This window comes from Canis lupus, chromosome 9 (genome assembly GCF_048164855.1).
Source record: "Canis lupus baileyi chromosome 9, mCanLup2.hap1, whole genome shotgun sequence".
NCBI classification, from domain to species: Eukaryota; Metazoa; Chordata; class Mammalia; order Carnivora; family Canidae; genus Canis; species Canis lupus.
In genome coordinates, this window is record NC_132846.1 from 53,032,649 (window position 1) to 53,059,027 (window position 26,379).

At 38.7% G+C, this 26,379-nt stretch overlaps 1 protein-coding gene and 1 long non-coding RNA gene across 26 annotated transcripts in view; one reads left to right on the forward strand and one right to left on the reverse strand.

Annotated features, from left to right (window-relative positions):
* Window positions 1–26,379, forward strand: part of NRXN3 (neurexin 3) — a 1,529,630-nt gene that overhangs the window by 722,028 nt on the left and 781,223 nt on the right. For all 20 annotated transcript variants that reach the window (XM_072839524.1, XM_072839530.1, XM_072839517.1 and 17 more), the window contains 4 exons: window positions 4,517–4,636; window positions 12,609–12,990; window positions 13,974–14,164; window positions 15,180–15,353. In XM_072839524.1, the coding sequence (XP_072695625.1) occupies window positions 4,517–4,636; window positions 12,609–12,990; window positions 13,974–14,164; window positions 15,180–15,353 (867 nt within the window). The remainder of the gene's footprint in view (window positions 1–4,516; window positions 4,637–12,608; window positions 12,991–13,973; window positions 14,165–15,179; window positions 15,354–26,379) is intronic.
* On the reverse strand, window positions 1,189–17,980 carry LOC140640322 (uncharacterized). Of its 6 annotated transcripts, XR_012036986.1 has the most exons (8): window positions 17,841–17,980; window positions 15,149–15,646; window positions 12,857–12,979; window positions 12,631–12,754; window positions 5,823–5,876; window positions 5,173–5,253; window positions 4,866–5,032; window positions 1,189–2,367 (listed from the first exon to the last, which is right to left on the reverse strand). It is a non-coding gene; the product is annotated as an uncharacterized lncRNA (long non-coding RNA). The 6 variants fall into 6 exon arrangements; XR_012036988.1 differs by lacking the exon at window positions 5,823–5,876; XR_012036990.1 differs by lacking the exons at window positions 1,189–2,367; window positions 4,866–5,032; window positions 5,173–5,253; window positions 5,823–5,876 and adding an exon at window positions 5,883–8,409.

Below are 26,379 nucleotides of genomic sequence, written 5' to 3' on the forward strand. Positions count from 1 at the left end.
TCCAAGAGAAATCAAGTTATTGTTTCTTTCTCTTTCTTGCACAAATAGAAAGATGTTTGGGTAGAGCAAAGTGATTATGGTATAGGTGTTGTGCCCTTAATTCCTGACCCTTGACCCCAAGCAAAGTAAGTTTCCAGGCTTTTACCCACCCACTTTTGGAGACAATACTTTGTGGCAGATGGAAGGAATTTCTACTCCCTGTGTATGAGCAAAACCGTTTGGTTTAGTTGGTTTGGGAAGGTTTTAGAAATTTATTGACACACTAATATGTATCAGGGGTGTCTTGTAGTTGTGCTCTTTATTTTGCTCCTGGGGGGAATACCAAATTCATGTACTATGAACAGCTATCAAAAAGCAAGGACAAAAAATAAAGAGAAAAAACTAAAGAGGTTCAAAATAATCAGGATCCAAAGTCCACCTTATGAAGGTGTGCACCTTTAGTAAATACCGAAATGCAGATTTTTTTTTTTTCCCTCACACGCTCTCCGAATCCCTGTCCTCCCCAAAGGGAACAGTCTGTTAATATCTGAATGTCATCTTTCTCCAAGCAATACAGTAATGATTTCTCTCTCAAAGAATAATTTTCTCCTAACTTTTCACTTTGATTTACTATTAGTTCTAGCTTCTTAAGGAAATAGGCCTTCCACAGGGTTACTGTAGGATAGGTCAAGAAAATAATCTTGTATTTTTCATTTGTGATGCCTCATTCTCTATCCACATTAATCAGAAAATAAGGTCATCTTTGGTCAGGCGCTGCTAAATGAGTTTGCAGTGAGACTAGGTCAGGAGTAGGAATTTGGGTGGTATTGCCCAAAGGATTCATTAAAGGCTCTTTTTCCTATGATAATAAACACTTGAACACTACACTTCTACAGACTACTATATCCTGGAAATCTTCAACTGTGATTTTGCTTCTTTACTCAGAGTTACAGAGGTCATTACTTGGGAAAATCAGCTATAGGGTGTCAGATAAGTTATTAGTTTCCTGTATTTAGATCAAACAATGATGATCTAAGCAGCCTAAAAGGAATCAAATGTTGATTTCTTTTTTTTATGATCAATATTTACTACTTAAACTATAAAAGGAAACATGTATCTATTACATACATCCAGTATGTACCTAATCATAGATCACATTTCTCCTAGCTACAAAAAGAAAAGGACAATGTAGGAAATTAATGGCTTTGATGTTTTTTTTTTATTTTTTTTAAATTAAATTCCCATTAGTTCCATTTTAAATTCCAATTTAAAAAAGAAGTGTCTCCTCCTTATCTGATCCTTATCTTTACATTCTTTGTTTCACTGATGCTACTTCACTGGTTTTGTGCTGGAATCTGCCAGGGAAGTCTTCACTAGACTGAATCCTCCTTCTTTGAAAATCTAACAATTTGTATGTTTTAACTTTCGGCTTGTGTCTACATCTTGTATCACTTATCAATCCCGTTGTACGCTTAGGCTACAAATTAGATTTGTCCTTACTCTGTTTGCCACATTTCTAGCTGAGTTTAAACATCACTTTCTCTCTGGTAGGATGCATTGACCTTTTGGCTTGATTAAAGATAAATGCCATTGACTCTCCACTTTTGGAGGCTGAGAGTTTTTCAGAAGCTCACTGGGATTTCTTTATTTATTGCCTAAAAATGAATATTGAATAATACTCATTTCTCTACCATTTTAATGAGATGGGTATGGATTTTTTTTTTTTCTACTGTCAAAGTAATGAGAATGATTGGGGTTGGAGACAGCAACTGTAGCCGAGCAGAAGGGCACCAGGGCTTTCAGATCTTTTTTCACAGGTTTGGTCACAGACCATCGCATCCTAAAGTTTTAGAGTCAAAAGGACATGTAACTGTTTTTGTTTGAATTTGACCAAAGTGGGCATTACAAGGACACAAAAAATTCTAAGTACCTGTAAAATATCAGCAGCATTTAAAACACTGTGCTGATTGCAAAGCTTGTTTTATATCATAATGACTAATATGACAGTAATGTGGCTGTCTTGCTAAACTGTGACTGTGTTTGTGTATTTTTCCCTCTTATTTTGTCCCCAGTCGTAAAAATTAAGTGATGTGCAAACACTGCCTAAAGAACAGATGCCACCTATAGATGTTTAAATAGCCTATCTTTGTAACAGTTATGCCTCCATAGCCAATATTTTCTACGTCTATCTTTACTTTCCTCTTTCTTATTGAAGCATTTGCATGTAGAATAAAGAGGATAAGAACACACACAAAAAAAACAAAGGCAGATTTGTTTCTTCTGAGAACATCTGTTCTTGCTTCAAAGCACCCACATGATGTGGCCCATTTTCTCTCAATGCCTGCACAGTTTGCTCTTGTAAAGGCGACTGTTATATCAATCTTAGACCTGAATTTAATGAGATAATGAACAATGGTATCTAATTAGGTGAAATGTAGGAAAAATCCTATTATAATGTATATGCTTTAAATAATATTAAGATGCATACTCCCAAAGAACAGTTAAAATTGAATATAAAATGGTTTATCATAGAATTTTTTCTCCTAAGATTCATTGATCTCATGGCCTCATACCCAATTTTTGGGTACAGTTGGTCCATTTTAAGTTTTTTCATGGAATTCTTAGAACCTTATGAAGTTGCATTGCACTAGGGATATAGGTACATTCTGAAAAAAACCAAAAACCAAAAGCCAATTACCAATTGTATACATTTTAATTAAAAGAAATCATTTTACTTTGGAAGTCTTTATTTTTTAAGAAGGAAATTCCCCCAAACTTCAACTGCTGTCATTTTTTTAAAGCTATCATTATTTTTCTTAAATATTTATTTAATTATTTGGCGGGGTGGTGAGGGAGAGAGAAAGTTCTGAAGCAGACTCCTTGCTGAGTGCCCTGAGTGCAGAGCATAATGAGGCTTGATCCAGGACCCTGAGATTGTGACCTGAGCCAAAATTGAGAGTTGGATTTTTAACTAACTAAGCCACCCAGGTGCCCCATCATTACTGTTATAACCAGCATTTAATTGCAATACTAATAACTCAAAATTAAAGTGTACAGTTTAAAATTACCTAGTTCAAAAGATATTTACCTGTGATGCCATTTTTTTAATTTTCTTCCCTAAACAATATAAAATATTGTTTTGGAGTCTTAGAGATAGAGGAGGGGGTGGAATGGCCAATGAAAGCTATATAATAAAGCTTTCAAAATTACCTAAATAAAAATGTTTTGATCTTAGTTGATTGTTTCTAAAGAAATAAATACCTGTGTAGACATCAGTTGTTTGGCTAGTGCTCATTAAAGCACCTACTGTGTACTTGGCCCTGTGCTTCCATATGTTAGATCCAAGTGTATTGCGGAATATTTCAGATGCATAATATCATAGGGATGTATTGGTCAGATACACATTTCATCTTTTTTTTCCCAAGTCATTTCCAGAGATAGGGCTTTCTACATAGCGATTGACTAATCCAGGAAGACTTAATGGAGTCTTTCTGCACACACTTAGCTGTTCCCATAGAGAGAGTGAACTTGGTCTAATTTTCTTGTTCAATACAATCTTCTTTGTCTTATAAAGTTACATCTCAGTTCAATGGTGAGCAAAACATGACATTTTCCCCCCATTACTAACCAAATTCTTTCAATGCCTCAGTGTTTATCTTGCTAGCTTTTGCCCCTAAATACTAGAATTCCTTGTTGAACCTGATTTTTTCTTGGTGCATGGTGCACTTGGACATCCTCTTGAGCATCTTGATCATAGATCTTTTGAGACAGCTTGTTTTATTCCTTTATCTGGTGGTACTTTCTCCTGAACATTCTTTTGACTTAAAATTAAGAGTTCAATTTTGGAATTTTACATTATTTCATTTTTTAGATCTTTAGATCTTTTTGGAGAATGATGAACAATGAGAGAAGTCTGGGTCCTCTCACATTCCCTTCAGGAGCATTACGTATCGTGGGGTTTAGACCTCAACATTATTATTGTGGTGGTTACTGTTGTGATTTCTGTGGTTGCTGAATTCTGGTAGAACTGTGGGTTAATGGCAATATCAAGTTAAGTCTATATATTACAGAACTCTTTTCTCATCCAATTGATGGATACTCTATGAAAGTCAGACTGGTGTATTATGCCTAAATGACCAAATGATTCTAAAAATATACGATGAATTTCTTATATCTTGAAGAAATTCATCTAAAATCTATGACTTTGGGAAACAAAATGACAACTGACTACTATTTCTTATAAATGTTCACTTACTGCCCTTGGCATATTAGAATTTTATATCTGTAGACAAAGGAGGGTACTTATTTCTTTCACTGTTTTGCCAATGTCCATTTGAGTTGAGACTTTTGCATTTGAGGACACTTGTGGAATATCCTGTTGCATCAGTAAAACTGGGATGGGCTTTGGTGGAGGGGTGCACGTATGATTCATTGAATGCTGCTGGGTTATATGCACCAGTGTGGCTTTGACAGTTCTGATACCATAATCACTACTTTCAGAATTGATTCTAACTTCGGCACTTATCATCGTCCTTAGGCAAAGGACCTGAGACCCTGTATGCGGGGCAGAAGCTCAATGACAATGAATGGCACACTGTCCGGGTGGTGCGCAGAGGAAAAAGCCTTAAGTTAACTGTGGATGATGATGTGGCTGAGGGTGAGTACAGCTCTACATGGGGAAATTTGTCTCTTTTTGCTCTCATAGCCCTCTTGGCCATTCAGTGAACAAAGTTTTTTTTTTTTTTTTTTTTTTTTTTTTAACACATTCTATTTTGTTTAACAGAAGTCATGTGACATGTTCTCTCTTGACAAGCTCAGGTAAGGCTAAGAAGGTCTTCCTCTGTATTTTCATAATCCTTTTAATTGATCTGTATTATAGAACTTACCCATTACTGTCACTGTATGTTGATGAGTCTCTCTCCTTAGGCATAGAATATGTGTCTGGAGAGTAGATGTAGAGCTCTGTAGCTCTTTTATTATTAATTTATTCAAAAATCACTTATCAATCATCTTCCCAACTGCCAATTTCTTCCCTCAATAAATGACTCACTCTCTAGGGGAAGGAGATGGATAAACCAGAAATTCAGAACATTACAGGTAAAAGTAAGTACTTACATCACTAAAGGCTACTTAGAAGGGCTGAATAATTATTCATTTATTTAATCATTTATTTAATTGTTATTGAGTACCTACCCTGTACTGAGCACTGCTTTAGAAGGCTGAAAATATGGAGGTGAACAAATAAGCAGTCCTTGGCTTGGTGGAGTTCACATTCTAGGAGGACAATGTGTAAATTAATGTATCTATATGTACATAAAAGAATGTTCAAAACTTCACACAAGCAATAACTATTTCAGTGAGACCCTGTTACATATCAGCAGTGTCCTAAGGATGAGGAAGATAAGAAGGAAGCATAAGAGATTATCTGTTTCCTCAAATAATGAACCAATTTAGTCAGTTAGATAGGACCCAGGCATTTGACATAAGAGAAAAAGTATGTAATGAGATTCTAACTGGGTGGGTAACATTGTCATTGTCAGAAGAGAAAATGATCATTTTGGGTTGGAGAAAGCAGGAGTGGCTTATGAAGGCCTTTAGCCAGAATTTGAGGGTTAATTTAATGAGGTCTAGGGTGGAAGAGAGAGGGCATCTTCCATGTTGTTGCCAAATAAGTCTGTACTCTCTAACTTTCCAGAGCAGTGCACATCTGTTATGTAGAACTCTTGTCCATATGGGAGAGAAAAACATGGAGGCAGCATGGAGTATGATGTAGAACATGGTTGGTGTCGGGAAACCTGGGTCCTGATGTTAATTCTCTGCCAGATGTTGGAATAGTCACTTACCATTTCAGGTCCTTGTCATTTGAAGTCCGTGACATAAACTATCTCTAGATTCTTCTATGAATAAGACAGTCAAGTTAGAGTTAGGATCCCTGGGATTTCATACAGTCATTGGAACTTAAATACTTTTTATCATTGGGACAGATAATGATAAACATTTTTCATCATTTCCTCATTCTTAAACTTAAATTCTATTACTGCTAAAGCCCTGTCTAGCTTAAGGTTTCTGCAGTTTAGGGTTCTGTAATTTAATTTTCTATAAATGAGTCTGAACCTCTATAATTCTGGAGTCTGGAATTATAGCAAGCCATGTATATATGTGTGCAGGTAGGAGTGTGTGTGTGTGTGTGTGTGTGTGTTAGAGAGAGAGAGAGAGAGAAGGGAGATAAGGAGAGTCTATGGAGAGAGGAAGAGCAGGAGGCACCTATCCAGTGCCTAGTAGGCATTAGATACTGAGATAGTCACCTTACATGTATCAGCTCCTTAAATCTGCAATTCCCCATTGCCTTGCAAGAAAAGTGTTATTGTCATTTTACCTAAGAGGACATGACACTTAGAAGGAGCTATGTAATTAAGCCCCAAATTCATGTTGGTGTGACATCACCAAATCAGGCTACTTGCTGGACTTCACAATCCATCCTAAGAAAATGATTTGTATTACGATATGGGAAAAATACAATGGAATGCATTAGAGTGACGTGAGGAATCCTCTTTAGTGTAGACTACAACACTCACCCCTCTCTCCTTAAAAATGAAGTCAAACAGAGCCTTAAGTATAAGTACCCCAAACCCTCCAGTTGTATGTATATAGACACCTTCATCGGCGGGAGGTAAGGTTACTGTTCTACATGCCTGAAGGGTAACATAGCTTTAGGTAACAGATGTAAGCAAAGAGCTGTAAAGATAGTTACATGGTTTAGAACCCACAGCTATCCTGAATTAATTATTCAATAAATCCCCGTAGGCTGTTAATGCACGCTGGAGCCTGCACAGCCGCAGTGACAAGTCGCAAATCGCTTTGCTAGCTCCTCTGGGCAGAGCCCTGCAGCCCAGTGATGCTATTCCGGTGATTTGAGCGGTAGCCACTAGATGGTGCCCTCACCCCAATCTCTCTGGACCACGAAACCCTTTTTATTTTTCTCAGGAAATGGCATGCCCTGAAAGCTGTAGTCATAAAGAACTGCAGAACTGAGGATACAGTAATGTGCATTGCCTCCCTTGGCCATTATTCTTTTATAGAAACTTTAGACTAAAGGTAATTAGAAAGTGCGCTTTCTCTTAACCACTAATAATTAAAAAAGCAGGACTATACCGAGGACGGCCCCAGTCATTCAGTAATTTGATATTTGAAATTAATGAAGCTCTTTCATTTTCAACCTTATCCCCTACTTTACTGCTGATGGAAAAGAGCAGCCATAAGGATAAAGAAATCTGGGAGAAGAAAAGAGCTATTTTGCTTATGAGCTACAACCTTGGATTGCTTCTTACAGTGATAATGGGTTTGGGAATTTTAATTTTAGCTCACAGAAGTCATAAAATCAGGCAATGAAACTAAAATACCACACAGTCCTCAGGTTATTAAGTAGTGTCTTATTGGCTTATTTAGTAATCCCTTTCATGCTGTTTAAGGTCCCCTAGGGTGTCAAGTTTTCAGCTAGTTTGTAGAAATGATGCAAAGAATAGGTCACACTCATAAGAAATCAAAAGCAAGGGAAGAAATATTGCTTAGCCTGGTGGTTTTCATTTATTGTAACACAGTGTATTCCTGGAAAAGTATTAAGTTCAGTTGACAGTAACGATTGATGGATTGATTGACTGAGCTGGATTTCTATTATCAAGAATAAATTAAAAGAATACTTCACTTGGGTTATGCTACTCAGGATTAGGATCTAATGCTCCATGAACCACCCACTCCACCCAGAGCTTCTTGCTAGTACAGAGATTCATCCCTCTTTTGACTCCTCTGGTTCGTGTTGACTTCTTTCTCTATGACTTACCCTATACAGCAAACATAGCACCAAGCTGTAAAAAGTCATTTTCCAAGGAAAATCTATTCCTCACATTAACAACAACAACAACAACAACAACAACAACAACAAAAACATGATGAAATAGAATGGGGAAATGTTAGGTTAAACAAAATGAAGTGGATTTCTTTATTGCAAGACTTACTAGGAGCCTTTACCACGCTAATACACATTGCTAATCATCAGTAATTACATGTGAAGTGTTTACCTAGTTAATTTGGCTCCAGAACATTTATTATTATTACTGTTACTAGAACAGTTTATAGCATATACTTTTAAAAAAGTTTGGCATTGTGGAGAAAAGGATATGCAAGTGGTGGAGCTGAAGATGGTGAGCAAAATGTGTATCCTTTACTGAGACTTGATAAGCCTTCATTTTCTTCTCTCCCCATGTCTGGGAGCCCAGGAAGGTCAAGCTGCCTCCTCTAAGTCTTTCTCATTTCTTTGCTGAGCGTTTAGTGTTGACTAGGAACTTTATATGTAGAAATGGCGATGATCCAAATTCTGATTCTAAAGCAAATCCTTCCTCAGATGTGAGGGACGCTTGCTGTGCTCAGGCCCCTCTGCTAAACATCACAGGACATACAGAAGAGGTGAGAAGTGGTTTCTACTTAAGAAAAAGATTGTGTTCTAGTAAAAGAGTGACAACCAAAGTACAGGAAATTGTTAACACATTTCAGAGAAAGGAAACAAAGAATGATACATAATTAACAGCTAACAATTTAAGCACTAGTCACTGTTCTAAGTAGTTTTTAGGAACTGATAACATCTAATCCTGAAAACTTCATACCTATTTCACAGATGGGAAACTGAGGCACATACCAGTTACCTTCCCAGCCAGTGCAACCTCAGAGCCTGTATGCTTGTCCAGTATATGCCTGGTAGGAAGTTACAGTTTGAACTTGGACAGATTTTCTATAGATTTCTGTTCTCCACAGACTTTATCACTCTGGTGTGTAAACTGCTGACCGTCAGTGAAATATGGAAGTGAATGTGTGAATAGGAGTCCAGGCAACACGGCTGTTCTAGGGAGGGTGTTGGATATATTATGGGTGAATTAGGTGGAATGACGTGCCGGTGCTTGGCCACTGCGAAGGAGTGTGAACCCTTCACAGCAATTTAGTATGTGGAAATTTCGCCATTTAAATTCCCCCCACAATAATGTAAGGAGTAAATCAAGCTTTTTCTCCATTCTGTAGTGTTCAAGAGAAGATGTGGGCTTTGGAACTGAGTACAGCTGGGTTCAATTAGAGTGCTTACCACTCAGTACCTGTATGAACTCTGATCAGATTACTTAACCTCTCTAAGCTAAGTGTCCTTCTCGCTAAAGCAAGATAATGATACCTATTTATTTTGATAATGATGTTTGGTGGTGGCTCTGAAGTGCCTAGCACAGGGCCTGGAACATAAAGAACATTCAGTAGTCATTTCAGCTTTTTTTTTTTTTTTTATCATCTCTCTCCCAAATTATTCCTCTTCCCTCTGAAAATCAAAAGCGATTTCTATGAAGTAGGTATATATTTGCCCCTTGAATGGAAAGGAGTTTTAGTCTACAGACAGCATTTAGGGGAGATGGGTGGCAAGATCCCCAGTTACTAATATTGATTAGATGATGCACAGATTAATATATATTAATATTATATTAATTATATATTTTTAATATAATTATACACACACACATATATTTGCTTAGTTTGGCACAAGGTTCAAACTTTAAGTAACCTCTTTAATGCTCTCTCCAGGCTATAGCATGCTCTTTTGGGAACCTCCATCCACAGCCAGTGAGTTCCTTTTGTACCTGGTGAAGTAGTTCCTTTTCTAATTTGGCCCTGTGTTGCTGCCCCAGCCCCGCCCCAACTTCTAGTTGAGGCTCTGTGACTCATTCTAAAACCTTAAATCAGTCTGTGTCCACGGGCTATGCTCTCAAATTCCATTGTTAATTTATTTTCTCTTCTCTTTCTTCAATCTCTCCTCAATGTACAGCACTGTACATGATTTTCTTGCTTCATGAAATTCATTTTCTAGTGAGCAGAATTTCCTAACCCCTCAACTCTGGAGGCCAATTTATTTATAATTTTTCTGAAAGCTCCTTGTTGACTTTAAAATAGTCTCTTCAGGTTTCCTTTGGAAATCTAATCTTCACCAGGGATCACCCCCTTATCACTTCTTAGTTCTCCTTGCTGATCTCATCCCCCATCCTTTCCCCCTTTTACTTTTCTTTCTCCTCCTCCTCCTTCTTTTTTAAAATAAGAATTAGCATGGCTTCCAGCATCATCATGATTTAGTTCCTGTGTCCCATGATGATTGGCTCTGATTTCCGCTCCCCACCCCCAACCAATCATTCTCCAGCTCCAGCCTCAGCCCAGTATGAACAGCTATAACCAAATGGACTACGGATATTTATTTCAGTCACTTCATTGTTCTTGAGCATGTGAATTTAGGTTATGCTAGTTTTTGTTTTCATGATCAGTCCGATTTTCAATACTCAGTTTCGATACTTTTATACAGTTCTCCTAGTTATTCAGTTGTTAGCAGATTTTTGTTCTATTACAATTTTATATTTAAGTTAACCAACACCATTATTTTGTTTCTGCTTATATTAAGAGAATGATTTGTCACTAGTTGTCAAAACACCACATAGAAGCTCATAAAATGTAAATCTGACTTTTGTGCTTATAAACAGTTCTCCACATCAGTTCTGAGTGTGCTCCCAATGAGAGGGCATTAATACTGAGCATCTGAAGGTGAGATCTGATTGAATCTCCCAGATACTGAAGTGTAAGGGATCTGAGAAAATGTAATTCCTTCCTCTCTCACTCTCTCTCTCTTTTTTCCTGCTACATGATTTCTCCACCAATAGAGGAAAAACAAATGCAAGGCTGGTAAAAGTCAAGCATCATTTTTGTTCATGGTAACACTGATACTGAAAAATGTGCTTAACATCTACCGAATTTCAGAATTGGAATTGCCCACTTGAATGCTAACCAATTCAGGACTTTGGTAGGCATCTCCATTGAAGCAAGGCTTGTTCGTTCCTCTAACACCAATACTGTGGGCGTGTGGGGTACACTGGGTGTTTCTTGAAGGCACCTTGCTTCCCTGGGGGAAATTGGAAGTGCAGGGGCTGAGCTATGGAAATACAGTTTCCCTGTAGATTTTCTTTAATCTTCTGGATTATGTTGCTCCTTTTCCTCTGAAAGGCTGTAACAGAGGGAGTAAAGAAATGCTAGGAGTGTCTTGCTAGTGGAGTTTCTTCAATGTGGAGGGTAAGGGCAAGAGAAGGCAGGAGGAGGGACTTTTTCCCCTCTTCCTTCACCATTGGAAGCAATGTTAAATTTTGGTGATTTGTCTATATAAATGTTGGAGGAGCCACCTAATGCTGTGTTCCTTGACTTTGTAATTAAAATTTCCATTCGCTTTTTTTTTTCCCATTCCCATTTCCCACTTTTGTATTTCTTTCAAGCCCCCTTCATTACCCCTGCCCCAGTCACTCACTTCTTCTATGTAAGCCAGGTAATGAAAGGTCTACTAGTTTATTTGTATCAGCTGGAGATCTTTTAGTTGCAAATGTCAGACACCCAACTTAAATGCTTGAAGCAGAAAAGGGAACCTATGTCATATAGTTTTTAAAAGTCTGGCTTTGGCTGTCAAATCCAGACTTTCAAAAGGCATCATCCTAGAGAAACTGTTTCTCTTCATTTTGTGGTTGGCTTTCTGGGTTGGCTGTCTGGTCAGGCAACCCCAAGCTCTCTGGGTATCACATGACCTCCAGCAGCTCTGGGCTTTCTTCTTATCTCTTCAAAAAGCCTTGTTTACAAAGAATGCCTCTTAGGTGTTCTAGCAAAAGCCCTGGAGCTGAATATTACTAGACTTAATTACCCAATAACTACTGAATACTCCAGTTTATGTTGCTGCTAATCCCTTGGCTCTAAGGGTGGTCTCTAGACTAGCTGCATAAGCATCACCTTGGAATTTCTTAGAAATGTATATTCTTAGGCCACACTCTAGACTTTTGAATGATAAACTCTGAGGCTGGAGCCCAGGGAACTGTATATTAAGAAGCCCTCCATATGATTCAGAGGTATGCTAGAGTTTGCAGACCACCTTGTTAGTCCATAGACCGTGCTGTATGGCTAGGAGGATAAAATATATTGAGTGGTCCAGCTTGAGTAGGCTGATTACTTTAAGAGCTGGGTTAGGGTCAGCTTCATCCAGCCCAGATGGTTTTAAGGTGAGGTGTGGAGGGTAGCTTCCCAAAGGGGGAAATTAGAGGTGTAATCAGAAAAAGCAGTAGTTGCTGATCAGAAAAAATTAACACGTGTTCTACAATACAATCTTTCCACAAGTACTACGTGGTGAATTATTACATCAAGAAATATTTGGTAGTGAATGCCTAATGCTTGTTTGTTGTATCTTTACCAGGTTTTAGGCAATAAAGACTTTTCTTTATGCGTTTGTATCCAATTATTTCCTGAATGGAGAAAACAAATCATTTTATCTTTTAACTTGAGCTATCTGTGCTCTCACATTTTCCTGTATATGATGGAACATTCTGAGCAGCTGCATGAGAGCATGAGCTACAAGGCATATAATTCAGCCTGGGCCAGGAATCAGCTCTCTCACTGAGGTCACCTGGCTGTATACTATATTGAATATCTTGTTTTCTGGAACAGAATATTTTGTGTGGCAACCTAAAAGATATAGTAAAGATGCTGTGAAAAAACATGATGACTTGTTTGTATCTCATCTGTGATGTTCATAGGTACGATGGTGGGGGACCATACCCGCTTGGAATTCCACAATATCGAAACTGGAATCATGACTGAGAAACGTTACATCTCCGTTGTCCCATCCAGTTTCATTGGCCACTTGCAGAGCCTCATGTTCAACGGCCTGCTCTACATAGACCTGTGCAAAAATGGCGACATTGATTACTGTGAGTTGAAGGCTCGTTTTGGACTGAGGAACATTATTGCTGACCCTGTCACCTTCAAGACCAAGAGCAGTTACCTGAGCCTGGCCACTCTTCAGGCCTACACGTCCATGCACCTCTTCTTCCAGTTCAAGACCACCTCAGCAGATGGCTTCATTCTCTTCAATAGTGGTGATGGCAATGACTTCATTGCAGTCGAACTGGTCAAGGGGTAAGTGGAAGAGATCACATGGTTTATGTCAGGTATCTAAGCTCAAGCCCTACATAAAATATGGACATGAAATAAAAGTATCCATTTCTGCTCCCACTCTCTAGACCCAATATATACTCTGATCATCACTGATTAAAAATAAGCTATGGTGGGATGCTTAGGTGGCTCAGCAGTTGAGTACCTGCCTTCTGTCCAGGGCATGATCCTGGAGTCCCAGGATCGAGACCCGCATCAGACTTCCTGCAGGGAGCCTGCTTCTCTCTCTGTCTGTGTCTCTGCCTCTCTCTGTGTGTCTCTCATGAATAAATAAATAAAATCTTAAAAAAAAAAAAAAAAGCTATGGAATGGTTAGGGCCAGTAGGAAGAGAAATTCATTAATTTAAAGATCTTCCACTAACTCAATACTATCAGACTTTTTACCATGAAATACGGTCCTTTAAACCTCTAGGAAAAAAGCTTATTTTTGCAAAAGGAGGATATAGGGTATATATCCTATATGCAGTGCTCTTGGGCAGTGCTCTCTGCAACCACCGCATCTATAGGAGGAAATGAAATATAGATATTTTCAGCATATTGCCATTAGCCCATATATGGAAAGCTGTTCTTTTTGCAAGGTATTTCACTACCATGTGTTGGAAAATAGTCAAAACAAAAACAAAAGAACAAAACTCAAAACACAGATTCACGATTGACTGAATTTAAATACCACCCCCTAGTGTTTTGAGGTGTACTGCCTATACTACTTTGTGGCTTTGGATTTTTAGATGATGTTAAAGAAGTAAACCTTGTCAGTGTGGAATAAAAGTGAGGTCTGATAGAATAGGCTGTGATTCTTCTTATGATATTAAGTGAAGCTTTAAATATTCCTCCATGATGCCAGGTTTGCATGGGGGATGTGAAGCCCTCAGTGCCCATTATATACATGTTGCCATTAAACCATTTTAGGGACTCTCAACTTATGAAGTGGTTTATATTTCTCACAGGTATATACACTACGTATTTGACCTTGGGAATGGTCCCAACGTGATCAAAGGCAACAGTGATCGCCCCCTGAATGACAACCAGTGGCACAACGTCGTCATCACCCGAGACAACAGTAACACCCATAGCTTGAAAGTGGACACTAAAGTCGTCACCCAAGTTATCAATGGTGCCAAAAATCTGGATTTGAAAGGTAAACCTTGTAAAGACGTTTAACCTTTTTAGAGCATTTCTTTTTTTTTGAAAGATTTATTTATTTATCTTAGAGAGAAATGTGTAAGTGAGGGGAGAGCAGAGAGAGAGACCGTCAAGCAGACTCCCTGATGAACATGGAGTCTGGCACCATGCTCAATCTCATGACCTTGAGATTGTGACTCTGAGATCATGACCCTGATCACGAACTGAAACCAAGAGTCGGACTTTTAACCGACTGAGCCACCCAGGTGCCTTTAGAGAATTTCTTATAATCAAAAGGCTATTTGCAGAGGCAAACTACAGGTTAGAAGTGCCATGCATTTTTGATACATTATGCATATTCTATTTTAACAACATTAAATTATACCAAAATGTGGTTTTTACTTAAACCACTCCTCAAAGGATGGTTCATTTTCTCTGTAAACCTCAGGCATGTGGGGGCTGAGCATGAGGTGATAAATATCAAAATGGGGAGGTGTCTTTTAACAGAGGAAATGGTATAGGTTTTGGAATCTCAGCTGAATCACTTACTGCCTGGGTGACTTTGGTAAAATCTCTTAGCCTTGTTCAGCTTCTGTATACTTTTTTGCAAAATGAGGACAATAATTGTTACTACCTTTATGAGCCGTTATGAGTTTTGATGGTATAATGTCTATAAAATCTTCAGCCTATTATTGGTAACAAGCACATAAAAAGCAGTCAGTAAATGGTTGTTTTGCTGAAAATCTTGTTAATCTTTACTTCATCATAAAATGGGAACAATACCTACCTCATGGACTGAATATGGTGATTGAAATTTGTGAGATGGCATATAGAAAATGAATGACATAAGCAATGTGAGTTACTTCTTTCTACACTGTAGAAACTCTGGCAGTTAGTTGTTTACGCTATTCCCCTCCCCCCCAGCTCTACCACCATTACCTAAGAAGTAGTCTAATGCGCATTGGCTCTCATTGACATGGTTTCAGTACTCTTTACTCACATTTGCTTTTGCTACTTGCTTTTCTTTCCAGGTGATCTCTACATGGCAGGTCTGGCCCAAGGCATGTACAGCAACCTTCCAAAGTTGGTGGCTTCCCGGGATGGCTTTCAGGGCTGTCTGGCCTCAGTAGATTTGAATGGGCGCCTGCCAGACCTCATCAACGATGCCCTCCATCGGAGTGGACAGATCGAGCGTGGCTGTGAAGGTACAACCTTTTCTCTTTTTAAGCTACAGCCTCGTCGCAAGCACCAAACCTCTTTGCTGCCTCTGCCCATGTCTCCTTACTTGGTTTACCAGTCCTCTCTCCTATTTGCCATCTGATATTGCATCATCATTGGTGTCCTCCTGTCCCTGGCTCAGTAGGTCAAGACATGGGCCACAGACTCTGGGAATGTATGCTGGCAGATGTCTTCCCTGTGTCACATACTTGACAGGAGAGAACCTTCCATGGCATTGACATCAGACTCTTCCTGACTTGTACCTTTGCTTCCAGCATGACTGAAAGGGCAATAAGTGTTTTTATTTATATTTTTATACATTAGGGAGGTATACCAGAGACTTTTATATGGGTGTCACCATTAACAAAATGTTTCTAATAACTACTGTATCATTTAATGCAAACTGAGCAGAAGGTAGGAAAATGATGTCAGAATGCCATGATGAAGGAAGGGAACTAACATTTATTGAGTACTTGCTAGATGTCAGGCATTCTTAGGCAGTTCGTTAGTGTGATGTCATAGAACAGCATGAGTGTTGCTGCTAGAAAGACTTGGATTTAGATCCAGGTAGTAACTCTTGTTCACGTGTGACATTTGGCAGGTTATTTAACCTCTCTGAGCTCTATCATCCTCAAATGCAAAGTGGGGCAATAAAACTTGCCTTGGAAGGTAAGATATCTGAATCAGAGCTATATGTAAAATGCCTGGTACATGCATAGTAGGTACTCAATAAACAGTAAGATTATCATTTACAAATAGTATCTCATGTGAGACATCTAATAACATCGCATGCCCATCAGTGCAGCACAACAAACCATGCTCAGCCTGTTTCTGCAGATCATCTACTATCTCTTAAGATATTAATGGAATTTTACAGGTCTTCCAGAGTCCACTTTTTTACAACAAAAACATTCTAGTTTAACCAGCAGAAGGCAGCATTGAACATTTTTCAGACTTCCCCAAAGGCCTTGGGTAGACCAAAAAGGTGCCCCTTACCTAATTCGAAAGTCGAAAATGTCTGACTAGTCAGCAGGGTCTATGTATTCTTTTGTCTGGTTGAGCTTCATGGTCCTATGTGCAATATATGTGTTACATTTTTTTCTATCTCAGTGATTTATTTACTGCATCAAACCTGTTCACTCATCTCCTAAGTATTTAACTTTGTGTATTGCTCTTCTTCTTAACCAGCTTTAACCTGGGTTCAGTTGCCACATTTTTTTTAAAGATTTTATTTATTTATTCATCACACACACATATACACACACATACACACACACAGGCAGAGAGAGAAGCAGGCTCCATGCAGGGAGCCCGACGTGGGACTCCAGGATCATGCCCTGGGCTGAAGGCGGCACTAAACTGCTGAGCCACTCAGGCTGCCCCAGTTGCCACATTTTTATAAAGTCTTCCTGTCAGCTTCACAAGCTGATTTGCAGTATGGAAGTCATTTCCCTTTGCCCAAGAGTCAGCTTCCCATGTGGACTAGTTAATAAGACTGGTTGTTCCCATAACCCATTCCAGTTTTCCTGTAGCCAGGAATATCTCTTATATCCAGTGAGCAAGTTATGGTCTTGGTACATGAGAGGACAGGGCCATGCACTTAAAGTAGTCACGTGGCTTTCTTCTCCTGAAAATGCGGTGTCATTCAAATCAAGAATTTTTGTCTCCTTGGCTTGCTCTTACTTCTTTCAGGCATTAAGGACAACGCTGAGATAAATGTAACATTTGGGAATTAAGTTGAATACCTTAGTTTCAAAGATTGTGGAATGACAGAAGTTCCAGTTATCTTTCAATAATTAATCATATTGAGTTAAAACATAAAAGCACACATTAAAAAGCATAAGGTACTCTTCAGATGTTAAATATTCTTATCATGCCATCGGTTCTTCAGATTTACAAGTTAATAGGAATCATCCATTTAACTCTATAGCAATGTTGCTTGATAGAAATATAATGTGAGTCACATACGTAATTTTCAATTTCCTAGTAAACTAGCTACATGTAAAAAAGATATAAAGTAACAGGTGAAGTTTTTATTTTATGTTTTTATTGAACTTAATCCAGTATATCCTAAATATTATCATTTCAACATGCAATGATATCAAATTATTAATAAAACATTTTACAATCTTTTTTCACATTGAGCCTTCAAAACTGAGTTTGTATTTTATATTTGTATCACATCTCAAGTCAGACTATATATATCTTTCAAGTGCTCAGTAGCTACATGTGTCTGTGGCCTACTGTTCCTGAAGCAGAATTCTAGAGAGTACAAAAAATTGGGGTGTAAGGAGAAAAAACTGCTGTATTGGATTAAAAGGAAGTCTAAACTAACTTTTAGAAGAGTAGATTAAAGGGTCTCGAGTATAAGGGGGGGATGATGGAGTCCACTTAAGAGAACTTGAAGAGAAGCAGTGAGAGCATTAGCACAAGGAAATTACCCATCAAATTGGGGAAAATGTTCCCATCCCTACCTCCATCTCTGTGGGCAGTTTGGTGTGACTCATCACATGCATTACAGTGGGGCCCGACCTTCCTCTGACTATGGGTGATTGTTCAGCACCGGATATTGTGACTTGATGCTTCTACCATCTGAATCTATGGCAAGTCCCATGAGCCTAATAACCCTGCACTCTATTGCCATGGAGATAATTGCGATGATTACCCACGGAGCATTATGACCGCCCCATTGGGTGGGATGAAGTGGAGGATGAGTGAGGAGAGAAGAAGGTCCTTGTTTATTGTACACAGATGACTTGGATAATTAGCCTAAGTGGCCAGGAAAAATGGCCAAAAAGTGGGTTAAGGCATAAATTACTGTCATTGGAAGTTTACACCATGTGAATAAGCCCTTATAAGAGATCCCGGGAGCCTTTTAGGGCACTGTGGAAATGAAGCTAAAGTAGATGGTGGGGAGGGAAATGAACATAGACTACAAACAGGTGTCCTTCTCATTCTGAATCTCTGTACAAAGCATGAACCCTCAAAAAGGCCTTTGAGTATTGTGCAGCATGGAAATCCTAGGAAATAGAATATACTTCCTGATTTAACATTTCTATATATAGAAAATTAAACAGGTAGGGGATGAGGATTTGTTACTAAAAACTAGGAGCTGCATCTCTTTGAGATGGTAAATATGTTCTGTTCTCGCTACCTGGGATACTCAGGCCAGGTTGTAGTCAATGTTCTTGTCAAAGTCATTGATGATGATATTTCAAGATCCCTAAGTAGTAAATGTACTACTTTCCCTATTATAGCCAAGGGCAAATAATTATTTTAAAAACACATTAATCCACTACTCTGTCTCCTAATTGTTTATACTAAGAAAGAAAAATATCTCAAACTATGTTTTGATTTTTATGCAGAGTATAATAGTTCAGAAATTAAGAACAATTTCTGGGCAATCTAGCCAACATCTAGCTGTGACTTGCAGCCTCTCAGTTTGGGCTAGGAATTTTGAAATAATGCCTGGTTCTATTCTCAGCTGGTAAATACCTCTATCTTGAGACCAGCTTTGCTGTAGAGACCAAGGCATGCATTGGCTGGAAATGTGATTCCACAATTGCAAATGGTAAACATCTGAGAGAAACACACGTGCTTCATTTTGAGACTGGCATGAATCAATAAAAAGGACATTGACTTGGTGCCTTTTAGCTCGTAGCCATTTGGGTTTGGCTATATTCTTACAAATCAAACAAATTTGAGCTCTTTGGAGTTCTCAAATCACCTTGATGCGCATGCCCAGGTCCAGTGCCACATTCCCTGGTGGCATTTGCAGGGGGTTACATGGAGTGTTCCCAAGCACCTCTTCCATACTTAACTCCTAGGTGTTCAGAACTATTTTTGTGGGCTTGGTCTGGTTGTGCACATGTGTCTTTCAGTCTGGCCACACATTACCCTTATTTCTTGATTTCTATCCTGACTCATGGAGAATCATTTTTCTGGACCATATGCCTTGGGGTTGGCTGTGTGGATGTGGGAAGGCTCTTGTTACCACTGCTTGTGCTTTGTCAAGTCCGGTGTTTTTCTGCCCCTGCTCTGCTGATGTGGCTCTAATGAGACCTGCTCTGTCCTGGTCTGTGCATCCCCCATTTGTGCTGTCTCTGGAGAACCTATAGAGCATTTTAATTGTCTGTCTGAGTGATGTTGTTTATGCCAACTGTTATTTTCATTTCTGTAATGTTACCCTGGTTTACTCTACCTCTTACTAACCTCTGGTTATTGTTTTCGCCTTTCCTATTCTTTTGCTAACAAAGTTGCGTTGACCAAAGCTGACCTGCAAGGTAGAGAAGGTTCTTGTTCCCATTACCACTTTGGACTGAAAGATGGCCTGTGTAACCCTTGGTATCTTTTCTTTAAGGGCCTTCAAGCTGTCACACCTCTTGGACAGCATCGGTTTTGGGGAGGGGGCTGAACCCTGTGTTCTTCAGAAACAGAGGCAGAAAACCCATATCACTGAATGCAAAATAACAAATGCAAGACGTTTTAGGGATGGGAACATGATTCCATCTTAGGGGGACTAAAGAGGCTTGACAGCATCCTATAAGGTGACTCATCTTCACAAGCATATCAATCCACTTCTGCAAATGGTTAATACCTCTCCAAGTGGTTGCTTTGGATGGGTTAGCTCTTTTTAATTTATTCACCATAGATGAAGGCAACACTTGGAAAGAGAAAAAGAAAAAATAAAAAGCCACTTGAGTTCTTAATTTATTATTTTCTGGATCAGGGAGGTCATTTCTCAGGACTTTTGAGTGCTTGGGCCTTGTGAAAGAGAATGCCATTTTCTCTTAACTCATTTTAAAGAAATATTTTTAGGCATTTGGGAGATATTAATGTCATTAAAATGTTCTAGAGATTTATGTTTCCTATCAAGGATTTTGGTTGAGCACTTTAATTTCCTGTTTTGTGATCTAAAGGAAAAAGTACTCTTGGGGAAGAAGAGAATCTGTCTGTTTTATCCTGAATACCCTTTAAAATGCCTGCATGTTAGATGTCAGTGAATATGTACCACAGACACTACTTCTACCATTCAAAGAAGAACCATCCAAAGTCTGTAATGGGCCACTGGTCCTATTGTGTCAGGCTACTTAGAATAGCAAATGAAGAAGGCATTTTAGGCATCTTTTGGCTAATAGGCCAGCAGAGGGTTGAGCTTTGGATGGCTTCTGCGAGTTTGCAAGCAGCAAAGTGGCTAAGACCAAGGTAGTTTTAAAAACACTGCTTTTCAGCTAAAAGATAATTTACTTTGCTGCAACTTACTATATGTCATGTGGGTCCATGCCTTGGGTAGACATCAATCAAATGAGGTCTCTCCCTAGCTATTTTCCTGAAAGTTTTTTCTCCATTCCTTCTTAGCAGAGTCACATATATGCTGATGTAATAATAAAATTAATGAAAGTTTAATTAATGAAATGAAAATTTCATAATAAAATTAATGAAAAGAACAGACACTGGATTAGTATTTTTAAGTCCGAGGTAGTTGTATAACAGCTTTCAATTCCTTTCTTTCTTTCTTTCTTTCTTTCTTTCTTTCTTTCTTTCTTTCTTTCTTTCTTTTCTTTCTATTTCAAAGAATGTAAGGAGATTTTCAGTAATACTGAAGGCTGTTGTTTTTCAGACACTCTGCTCAATTTACAAAATAGGTCTACTTCATAATATTCTGTAACTGGTGGGGGTTGGGGGGCAGGATTTGATTTATAAGAAGAGACAATACAAGGATATCAAAGCTTGCTATGATCAGATTTATTAGATAAAACTAGAGAGCTACATCTCCTCCTAGACTTTATTCTGCATGGTAAGAATTATGTGGATTTTGAATCCCTAGAACCTAGCCCAGTCCTTTTTACATAGGGGCTCCCCATGCACTAAAATGATCTTAAAGTTATTATCCAAAGGAAAAATGGTTTGTGGGAATAATACAAAGAACTTGTTAATCTCTATGCCTATTGTAAATTATTATCCAGAGTATAGTATAGATTTAAGAACATAATAGTTTGGAATATCTTAACTTTGCCATTTATAGAACCAACGAATCATCAGTATGATTTTTACGTTATTACCTCCTTGACCCAAACTCTCTTCCACTCTTATAATGACTAGACAGTCTCTTTGTGATAGGAGCTTTTATTTGTAATTATTTTGGGTCATCTTACTCTTTCCCCATTTTGTGGCAAAAAAACCTTTACGATTCAAATTCCTTTACTTTTTTTTCTCCTGACATTGGGATTCGGACCATTACTCATGCTACCTTTTTCAGCTACAACCTGTGGGCACAGATGTACTAATTACCAGTAAGTGTGAGGGACAGTAAAAACATATGACAGAGAAATGAGACAGTTTGAAATGTAAAGGTAAATGGTATTCAGAAGGAGGTATAATATTGGGGTCTGGGAAGTGGCCTGATGAGTCTGGACAAGTCAACAGCTTGAATCCTCTTATCATTGTGTTTGGGTAGTGGGGATTGATTGAGTAATCCCATTAATTGATTGATGCTTCTCCAGTGATTGTGTTGTTCAGTTTTAATGGGAACTCAGTTACTCCTGTGTATCAGGCACTCAGTGAGCCACTGGGATTGCAGGTGTGATACAGTCTGACATCACAAGTTGGCAGGGGATCAGCCAGTATGGACAATGCAGCATCAACCTTGCTTTTCTAGAATGGAGAAGGAGCATGCTGTGTGAGCAGGGAGGATGGCTGTTGGACTGTGTGGAGTGGTCATGGTAGGTACTCAGCAGATATTTCTCAGGCAGATTTTGAGCTGAGTCAGAAGGATAACATATTTGAGGTGCATGAGAAGTGAAAGCATATGTGAGAGCTTGGCTAGTTTCAGGACCAACACAAAGCTCAGTTTGGTTAGAATCATATGCATATGAGGGGGACTTGGTCAAAGATGAAGCTGTAGCAGTAGGATGGAGGCCAGCCATGACTGACTACTCATGTGAGGAGTTGGATATTAAACCTAAGGGCACTGTGAGGTGGACAGCTTCTCATTTTATGACGATCACTCTGATGCCAGGTGGAGAATGGATAAGAAGGAAAGGAACTAGAAACAGAGAACAGAGTTAGGAGGGAAGTAGCATATTCCAAGGTTGAGGGAAGAAGCTTAAGCCTGATACCTGTTTCTTTAGGTGGCTAAGAAGGTAAACATGTCTCCTTCCCAGATGAGACCTTTGAAGAATGAAGAAGAAAATGAGCTTTTTCTCCTGATTGATTCCCTTCCATCCCAACTTTGTTACTCTGTTTCATGTAGCAGATACTTTTACACATGATGATGGAAAGTGTCAAGGAAAAACTTCATTGATGGTCCTAGGTCAGGCCAGATTCTGTATCCCTGCAGGTTAGGAGTGAGAGTAGATGCTCCCTTGAGACAGGCGGGATGTGTTGCATTCCTGAGGAATACAGTCCCTTGAATCTCAGGGTCCCTTGAATAGAGTGACAGTATCTAGGGACCTTTTGGAAGTGATTTTTAATTCCTTTTTAGTGTAAGAGAGGTATTCTTAGAGAGATCCCCTAAAGCTGTCCAATAAGAAAGGAGCTATACAACTATCAGACAAACATTGTTTGACCTGTTGAGAGTGAAGCAAATGAGTTATGAACTATAAGAAATAAAATAATAGCTTTTTATGGGGTTAGATAATTAGTAAGGATATGTTCTCCCCACTTTCCACTATAATTCCCCTTAACAAGTTCTATTTTTGGAGTTGAATAGGTTATTTTCTAGAAATATGATTTGTTCTTCTGCCCAGATAGTGGGCAGATGGAGTAGAGGATGGGTAGGGAAACCAGGGATCAATTGAATCTGATTCTAAGTGCTTTGTATTTTGAGGAAGTCAATGAATATATTGGGTTTGGATACCTTAAAAACCTGAAGATCCTTTCAAGTAATTTTAGATGAGAGTTGCCATCAAACTCTTCTAAGGGGGATTTCATTCTGCAACTTATTTTTTTTTTAACCATGAAGAATATAGTTTCTCACTTAATTTTCTCCAAAGCTAAGGGCTTTATCACATTTTTCATTGTATTTTATGTAATAGAATGTAGTATTTGACCTAGTGAAATCAGTCTCTCAGAGATGATTTGCAGTATGGGAAATAAGAAGAGATAAGTATTAAATAGAACTTCCCAAAGGTTCTTGCCTTTTGCCCCTTAGCATTGTATGACAAAGGCTTCTTACAAGAGAGCTGTACTGTTGTGACTTACTACCTTAATGTGTCTTGTTTCTGGACTCCTGACCAACTATACTCCCAACTAAAATGGAGAGAACTTGATTTTCTTCCCCAGCAGATTTGATAATACTCTTCATTGAGGCTTTACTTAGTGTAGGCCCACGCTGAGGAATTGGTATATTGTGTCTTCATCATGACCATGACCTTGCGACTTCAAGATGACTTTATAGGCTTTATGTATGTTATCTCATTTAATCCTAACATCATGTGAGGTAGCAACAATTTCTATCCCCATTATACAGATGGGAAAACTCAGGTTTAGAGAATTTAAGTGGCTAACCCAGGATCAAATTGCTAGTGAGTGAAAAAGCTGAGTTTTAAAGCCTATGACCTCTTCCCTACTGTCCCATATGGTGTGAGGGTGAACTTGTCTCTTTCCAAAGCAGAGGCACTACACAGATGACCAGACGGTATTTGAGAATATCCTCTAGCTGACTTTATGGTAGATGGTGTTTATATCAATACTATTTCAATAAGTTCTAGATGATAGTTGCAGTAATGTTCTTTAAAACAAAATATTTTTAGATTAGCTATCCTTTCATTGAGCTTGCTCTTTGAAATCTCTTCCTTCTTTTTTAAAAATGCCCTCTACTTATCCCAACAGACTAGTACATCAGTGCTGAAAAAGAAGGAAAATCAGAACATGAGGCCTCAGTTTACATTTTCTGAGGCAGCACTGACTTTTTGATGATTTATTCATGATTTTTAAAAGAAAAGATGATCTAATCATTTGATCTTTATGATTCAGGCACCAGCGTTAAGCAAGATGTTATGATGCTAGCCATTCTCTCATATCCGCAAATACCCTAACAAAGGCAGACATTTGCTACCATCCCTCCATTGTCATGGAAGTGTTATGTTGAGTAAATTGCTTTACTCATAAAGTGTGAGTACTTCATCTTTCATTGAGCATCACGGGGAGTGCTGTACTAGAGCTTGTATTAGCCCAGGAATTTTCAGGAATTTTGCAAGCCCGTTAACATCATATAACATATTTTAGCTTGAAATTGGCCACGGTGGGAGTATTTTACACTATGGAAGTCAGGTTAGAGAAATGCTACAAATCAGGGCTTTTTTGTTGTTCTGGTTGTTAAATATTTACCTGCACAGAATTGATCAAAGTTCATTGGAGATAAAGACCTCATAAGAGGATCTTGGTTTCAAGCAATTCCCATGCCCATCTTGACTTATTTTATACTCAGTATTTGATGAGAGGGGTGGAGCGATTGAGGAGAATAGCGGTGTTATTGAAACTGTCCGAGTGTCTCCAGAATATTGGATTTTGTTACTAGTCTTTTTCACTCATTATCCTAAGGGAGGGACTTTTTTTGAACCTTCATCTGAGAGGAGGAAACCATAAACACCTAAGCATACTTGCTAGGAGCAATTTTGATGTCTTTCTGAGCATTTAGAAGGCATAGGTCTTGCTTTCAAGACAAAAAAAAAGTAAAACATTGGGAATTCAGCTGCTCTTAGGTCTTTCTGCCAATGAAATTGCTTTAAAAGATTTTATTTATTTATCTTATTTGAGAGAGGGAGAGAGTGTATGTGTGAGTGGGGGGAGGGACAGAGGACGAGAGAATCTCCAACTGACTCCTTGCTGAGCAGGGAGCTGAGCAGTACATGAGGCTCGATTTCAGGACTCTGAGACCATGATTTGAGCTAAAACCAAGAGTGGGACACTTAACCAACTGAGCCACCCAGGCACCCCTGCCAATGAAATTTTATAATAATATTTAGGACCCTGTTCTCTGGCTTTGTTTAATCTTCTGTAAAATGGGAACTAGAAGATTCACTTCTCAGTTGGCTCTATATGAAGGACACTTGACACATTTAAAGGTCATTGCTTTCTTATTTTAAAATTAAATAGAAGTGAATTGGGTTTCTGGCAATTAAAAGGGACATATCTTATGTTGTCTGTAAATGGCTGTCTTCAGAAAAGCCAAAAGGACCCCAACACTATAAATGTAGAATTATTCTGAGATCTACAGAGATCTTTGCTGCAGAGACCAAGACATATATGCAGCTAACTAAGCAGGCTATCCCTAATGTCACAGGCACTGTCTGTGAAGCCTCAACATTTAAATCCTTATATTATAGCAGTGGAGACTATAGATAGCTCAGGAAGTTGATAAGAGTCTTGCATACATATGTACACACACAAATACATATATCTATATGTATTCATTCTCCTTTTTCTATTTTTTTCTTCCTTACCACTCCATTACTGCTCTTCCTCTATGAAACAATGTAAATTTTAAAATGTGAAAGTGGAAAGATTTATGCACTTATCAGGAGTAGAAAATAAAGTTGCAGGTGGCAGATAAGATCTCTCTGGACAGTCCATCACAGCTCTCATAAGACTTCTCCCATGGTAGCTATGCTTTGTAAGGGGTGGACAAACCCTTTGACTGGCACAGAGGTCTGTTGTGATGATGCTTACACATTCAGGTTTCACTCATGGATTCTGAATCCTTTGACAAACACTTCATGCTTTGTGATTAAAGATGATGAATATTATTAAACCAGCCTTGCCATGTACCTACCACTGGGCTATTAGCCTTGACCCTTTAGGATAAGTGGATGTAGGGAATGAGAGCTTATGTGCCACCCCCAGAGTCCCCCGGGCACCAAGCCCACCACTCCACTATGGCCAAGACCAACTAGTGCTGGTTTAATAATATTTATTTTAAATTGGGATGTCTGAGGCCTAGGTTTGGTTAAGTCCTACTTGGGCAATAACAGAAGGAAAATGCACTCTGATAGAAGTGTCCTGTGCTTCCAG